Source organism: Dasypus novemcinctus, chromosome 23 (genome assembly GCF_030445035.2).
Source record: "Dasypus novemcinctus isolate mDasNov1 chromosome 23, mDasNov1.1.hap2, whole genome shotgun sequence".
Lineage (NCBI taxonomy): Eukaryota > Metazoa > Chordata > Mammalia > Cingulata > Dasypodidae > Dasypus > Dasypus novemcinctus.
In genome coordinates, this window is record NC_080695.1 from 4,565,884 (window position 1) to 4,572,871 (window position 6,988).

The 6,988-nt window shown below is 36.5% G+C and overlaps 1 protein-coding gene across 1 annotated transcript; it reads right to left on the reverse strand.

Annotated features, from left to right (window-relative positions):
* Window positions 1–471: 471 nt before the first annotated feature.
* Window positions 472–6,622, reverse strand: LOC131275443 (zinc finger protein 420-like). Its single transcript, XM_071211501.1, has 5 exons — window positions 6,533–6,622; window positions 4,343–4,469; window positions 3,497–3,589; window positions 2,887–2,978; window positions 472–2,436 (listed from the first exon to the last, which is right to left on the reverse strand). Exons 1-5 carry the CDS (start codon window positions 6,563–6,565, stop codon window positions 472–474), a joined length of 2,310 nt encoding a protein of 769 aa, XP_071067602.1. The 5' UTR covers window positions 6,566–6,622.
* Between the last annotated feature and the right edge of the window lie 366 nt (window positions 6,623–6,988).

Sequence of the window (6,988 nt, forward strand, 5' to 3'; positions counted from 1 at the left end):
ACTGATGGCTTTCTCAAATTTTTGGCATTCATAGGGATTCTCTCCAGTTTAAGTAATCTCCTGTTGTCCAAGGTTAGAATAATTAATGTTTTCTGAGGGCAGAGCTAAAAGTGAAAGTTTTCCCACATAGATAGCATTCATAGGGTTTCTCTCCAGTACGAATTCTCAAATGTTTTTGAAGACTAGTATACTGACTGTATGTTTTCCCACAAAGACGACATCCATGAGGTTACTCTCCAGTGTGAGTTCTCTCATGTTGTTGAAGAGCGTAATGTTGACTGAAAGCTTTCCCACATAGATGACACTCATGGGGTTTCTCTCCAGTGTGAGTTCTTTCATGTTATTTTAGGGTGGATAGTTGAATGAAGGCTTTCCCACAAAGATGACATTCATGGGGTTTCTCTCTAGTGTGTTTTCTCATGTTGTTGAAGAGAGCTACATTGACTAAAAGCTTTTCCACATAGAAGACATTTATGGGGTTTCTCTCCAGTGTGATGTTCTTTCATGTCGTTTTAGGCTAGATAGTTGAGTGAAGGCTTTCCCACAAAGATGACATTTATGGGGTTTCTCTCCAGTGTGAGTTCTTTCATGTTGTTTGAGGGAAGATGATCGAATGAAGGCTTTCCCACAAAGATGACATTTATGGGGTTTCTCTCCAGTGTGAGTTCTTTCATGTTGTTTGAGGGCAGATGATTGAATGAAGGCTTTCCCACAAAGATGACATTTATGGGGTTTCTCTCCAGTGTGAGTTCTTTCATGTTGTTTGAGGGAAAATGATCGAATGAAGGCTTTCCCACAAAGATGACATTTATGGGGTTTCTCTCCAGTGTGAGTTCTTTCATGTTGTTTGAGGTAAGATGATTGAATGAAGGCTTTCCCACAAAGATGACATTCATGTGGTTTCTCTCCAGTGTGAGTTATTTCATGTTGTTTTAGGCGAGAAAGTCGAATGAAGGCTTTCCCACAAAGATGACATTTATGTGGTTTCTCTCCAGTGTGAGTTATTTCATGTTGTTTTAGGTGAGAAAGTCGAATGAAGGCTTTTCCACAAAGATGACATTTATGGGGTTTCTCTCCAGTGTGAATTCTTTCATGATCTTTGAGGTAAGATGATTGAATGAAGGCTTTCCCACAAAGATGACATTTATGGGGTTTCTCTCCAGTGTGAGTTCTTTCATGTTGTTTCAGGTTAGATAGTTGAGTGAAGGCTTTCCCACAAAGATGACATTTATGGGGTTTCTCTCCAGTGTGAGTTCTTTCATGTTGTTTGAGGTAAGATGATTGAATGAAGGCTTTCCCACAAAGATGACATTTATGGGGTTTCTCTTCAGTGTGAGTTCTTTCATGTTGTTTGAGGTAAGATGATTGAATGAAGGCTTTCCCACAAAGATGACATTTATGGGGTTTCTCTCCAGTGTGAGTTCTTTCATGTTGTTTGAGGTAAGATGATTGAATGAAGGCTTTCCCACAAAGATGACATTCATGTGGTTTCTCTCCAGTGTGAGTTATTTCATGTTGTTTTAGGCGAGAAAGTCGAATGAAGGCTTTTCCACAAAGATGACATTTATGGGGTTTCTCTCCAGTGTGAGTTCTTTCATGATCTTTGAGGTAAGATGATTGAATGAAGGCTTTCCCACAAAGATGACATTTATGGGGTTTCTCTCCAGTGTGAGTTCTTTCATGTTGTTTCAGGTTAGATAGTTGAGTGAAGGCTTTCCCACAAAGATGACATTTATGGGGTTTCTCTCCAGTGTGAGTTCTTTCATGTTGTTTGAGGTAAGATGATTGAATGAAGGCTTTCCCACAAAGATGACATTTATGGGGTTTCTCTCCAGTGTGAGTTCTTTCATGTTGTTTCAGGTTAGATAGTTGAATGAAGCCTTTTCCACAAAGATGACATTCATGGGGTTTCTCTCCAGTATGAGTTCTCTCATGTTGTTGAAGATTGCTACGTTGAATGAAAGCTTTCCCACATAGAAGACATTCATGGGGTTTCTCTCCAGTGTGAGTTCTTTCATGTTTTTTGAGGGAAGAAGATTGAATGAAGGCTTTCCCACAAAGATCACATTCTTGCTGTTTTTCTCCAGTGTGACATCGCTCATGCAGTTTAAGGGAAGAGGATGTAGTGAAGGCTTTCCCACCTAGATGACATTCATGGGTTTTCTCTCCAATGGGAGTTACATTGTATTGCGTGAGTTCAGAGCATTGGATACAATTTTTATCATTTTGGTAGCATTCATATGATTTACTTGTATGGTGAAAATGCTTATGTTGTTTAAAATTTGAATAGTCACTGAGGACTGCTGGAGGTGGTTTCCTGAAATAGGATTTCTTTGTTAAGTTAATCAATGCATATTGATTCACTATGGATGTGAAAGAAGAATCTTCTTGCAAAGAAATACATTTAAAGGAATTCTTCTGGGTGTGAGATCTGTGCTGTGGGGAATTAGATGAGAGACTGTAAAACTTTTGTCCATTTAAATGAATTCCTGCATTTCCCTATATATGAAACCTAGGCTAATCCACTAGTGGTAGTCTACAATGAAAATATCTGCCATGTTGGTTTCATATAAAAAGTATTCTAATCCATACACATAGATTGTCTCTATTATAAAAATCTAATTGCAGGGTTATCTGATCAATTTTGAGCTTCATGATGTTTTAAAGATTACATTCATGAATCCTGCTTATGCAATTTGATTTTCATGTGAACTCAAGTTAGAGTATGCATTTAGGTTTTTATCAAAAATTCAAACTATCACAAATTTTTGCTGGATTAGCACATAATTCTAACATTAATTTTAATTTCATGATTTACTGAATTCCTAATTTATTCCATCCTTTGATATCTATTTAGAACACTAGGGTTTTAAAAATTGAACTTACCAATGACATGATTTTAGAAGAGTCTTTCCTACAGGTAGGTTTACTGAATACCATTTCTATCATTTCCCATGTTTTAAAGGCACATTTCCTCCCTGTAGTGATTGCAAAAGCAGAATAAATTGTTAGAATAGTATCAGGGGAAGAAAAATTTTAAAAGTTCCAAATATCCCTTTCAGTATGTTTCCCACATTCACAATTAACTGGGAAGAATATCAAAGTCATACATAAGATAATTGTAGGACATCACAGTCAGAAAGGATTTTGAGACATGGAATGTGAGAAAAAGCTGGGATGTCAGTGAGGTAAAAAAGAAGAAAAAATCTTCCAAGAATAGGAACCAGAAAAGGATTATTATGTGATAGTTAATCACAAAAACAAATGAATATTCCTTTCTCAATGCCAATGAAACCCAATAAAGTTTGAGAGATGTATGGAACAAACACATGTCACTAAAATGTCCCCATATCTTGAGGTACATTTTAGAAATCATAACTCATACAAAGAAAACTGAAGAAATCATTACACACTTAAGGAATCCTGAAGTTAAAATATGCAAGCACATACTTTATCATGAGACCCCTCTTCTAACGTAGAAGTCTTCACAGCTCACCTGGATTCTGGTATTGAGGAACAACTACTCCTTCTCTCGACACTTCTTCCTGTTCCAACTGGGAAAGCACATCTCTTTTGCAGACTTGATATCCTGTTTGTATGGAAAAAAGTTACCTGGATTTTGAGTTATGACAGTAACAGGGCATGATCATGATGTACATCACAAGTTACCAAAGAATAGGGTAAGCACTGAAGGTCAGCAATGCAACAATAACTTGAACTTAGATCACTGACAATATTTCAATAGAAATTGTAATTCTTGACCTTTTGCACATTTCAATGAGGACCACTGTTTGTTGTTACCCATGTACTAGTAAAAAGAGACTGTGGAATTGTCTATATTCTAAATGGTGTGAAGTCTATGTTTTCAAAGCAATTGAATATTATGTTAAAAAATAATCCAATTAACATAAATTCCCAAAAAAATGATCTAAATTGTATATGGAAATGGATATATGCAATGTTTCTACTACTGTGTTCTGAAGCCTCAGCATAGGACTTGGAGGAGAATACTTATATCAGCACAGCCCTGATTGCTGGAAGTTGAATTTCAAAAAAGACATTAAATTTTTGTCAAGAAGATTAGATTCTGTTGGGGTGAACTAGATGTAAATAAAAAATTAGGAAGCAAATTCATTTAGGGATAGTTAGCAAAATATAAATGTATCAAAATTATAAAATTTAAAAATATAATGTAAGAAAGATTATACAATTCAGAGAAGCTGATTTAGATATCTGAATTAAAAAATGAAAGATGATTTATGATGAATATATAGGTAGATTAGATAGATGTTAGATAGAAAAAAGATAGATATGGGTGGTAAATATATTTTGAGAGTCTCACCTACTGAGACCAGGTTACTGATATTCTCCAGCATCACTTCTCTGAACAGCTTTCTCTGGGTTGTGTCTAACAGGTCCCACTCTTCCTGGGTGAAGTCTACAGCCACATCCTTCAAGGTCACTAACTCCTAAAAAAATCACAGAAATTTGTGTTCATACAGGTCTACCCTTACCAATGTCTTGAGTGAGATGTACAAAATAACAGCACTAAAGAAGCAGAAACTGTATATAAAACACAAAAGGTGTTGGGGTTCCAGAAACAACATTATCAATGCTAAACTTCCATTTGCCTTTCAGATGTACTCACAGGCACATACACACTCTGAACCCACAACACCCCATTGTAAAAGAAAATCACATGACATAGGGTGTGATATACACCTGGAAATATCCCAATAAATTTGTAATTATGCCTCTTTCTGCTAATTATTCAGTTTTCCTTTGAGCATTAATGACAATCAATATTTGTCAACAATTTTAAGTAAATTTACAGATATTATAAGGCAAGCAATATTGATTATATGTATAATTTTTAAAAAAATGGGTATGGTTAGGTTACTCCCCTATATAGATGAGCTCACTTTCCTCTCATTTATAAAATCATTTAAGAATTTGTTATGCATTTTGGCAAATGCAAGTTAATGTATCAATTGCTTTCTATCTAAATTCAATTTTCACAGGGCTATTATCCATTAAAATGGCAGGGATGCTTGAAAACATAACCAGAATTCTGCAAAACTAAATAGGTTTCAAATCAGTAAGTCCTGATTTCCTCAGTGTTACAAAGCTCAGGTATTCACTGTAATATATAAATACAGATGGTTTAGTGTCACGAACCTGGGACACTTGAGAGAGTTGTACTGATACATGGACTTAGACTGACCATTCCTGTGGTAGGAGACCCCCCAATCTCAACTTTTTCTGGGGTGTATAAAGACCAGTTTTATTGTCTCACTTTTATCTTCATGTCGTCTGTCTAAGATTAAAACAATCCTGTTCATTGCCTCTGGCCTTTACTAATCTTTAAAATTTTTCACTGAGACATAAATTGTATTCTATTATACAGCTTCTGAAACCTCAGCCACAATGAAGAAAAAAATAATTCTATACACGGCACCCATTTATAATATTTGAATAAATTTAATTTAGAAACTTGAAGTTGGGAAATCTGAGCAAGAGTGGTAAGGAGAACTGTAGTTTTTGAAAAATTATTTCAAGGAAAGTGTATGTGTCTCAAATAGTTGGGTTCCTGCCTACAACATGGGAGGCCCTGTGTTTGGTTCCTGTTGTCCCCCTAAAGAAGATGAGCAAGATAGCAAGCTGTCATGGGCTGGCAGAGTTTGCTGACACAAGATGATGCAATGAAGAGACAAATATATGAGGACCTGGCATGGCAATCTGATGCAACAAGATGCTGCAATGAAGAGACACAAATAGGAAACACAGTGAGAGACACAACCAGCAGGAGAAGAGGTGGCTCAATTCATTGGTTGTCTCCCTCCCACATGGGAGGTCCTAGGTTCAGTTCCTTGTTCCTTTTAAATAGAAGATGAGGATGCAATGAAAAGACAGAGAGAGCAGACAGTGAGTGCAAACAATGAGGGAGATTCAATAAATCTTTTTTTGAAGTTATTTTAAAATGTACAAATATATTCCATCAAATTTTAAGAAAACTAAAATTGGAGGAAACAAATACATTATTTCTAATTTCATTTAATTTACAAAACTTCTCATGTGCTTCTGACAAATATATCTATCCTTACACCCCAGTATCTGTAATGTTGGATTGACTGAATGCACAGCTGAAAATTCAGCATCCCTTCTAACTGTAAACATCTCTTCTTACTCACCTCTGTCACCACTATTCATCATATGGTAAGGCCAATCTCAAGCACTAACATGATTCATGACTTCATTATTTATTCAATGAGGCCATGGATGTGTGAGAAAAAGAAAACTTCTGTAATCTTCTCAGAGAATACACAGCCTTAACAGTAGCTTTAATCAACTCTTGTAATTACCTTAGAAGATTACTCATAGATCCATACCTAACTTACCATAATTAATAAAGAGTCATATATAAGCTTAAGATCCTTGAATAACTCCTGAATACATTTGGAATAGTCACACGAATAGGAGAAATCTTCCCATATGCTGGCAACAGAGGTACAAAAAAGAATTACCTACTCACATGTGATTGCATTGCGAAAACCTTAGCAGGCATCTATCTTCCTCTGGATTTTCACTTGCAACCAGATAAGCAGAAGGAAAACAAAGCTGAAAATGGAGAAAGAAGTCTTTTTTTTTTAATTATTTATTATTTTTTTAAAATTACATTAAAAAAAATATGAGGTCCCATTCAAACCCACCGCCCCCGCCCCCCACTCCCCCCACAGCAACACTCTCTCCCATCATCATGACACATCCATTGCACCTGGTAAGTTCAACTCTGAGCATCACTGCACCCCATAGTCAATGGTCCACATCATAGCCCAGACTCTCTCACGTTCCATCCAGTGGGCCCTGGGGGGATCTACAGTGTCCCGTAATTGTCCGTGAAGCACTATCCAGGACAACTCCATGTCCCGAAAATGCCTCCACATCTCATCTCTTCCTCCCGTTCCCCACACCCAGCAGCCCCCATGGC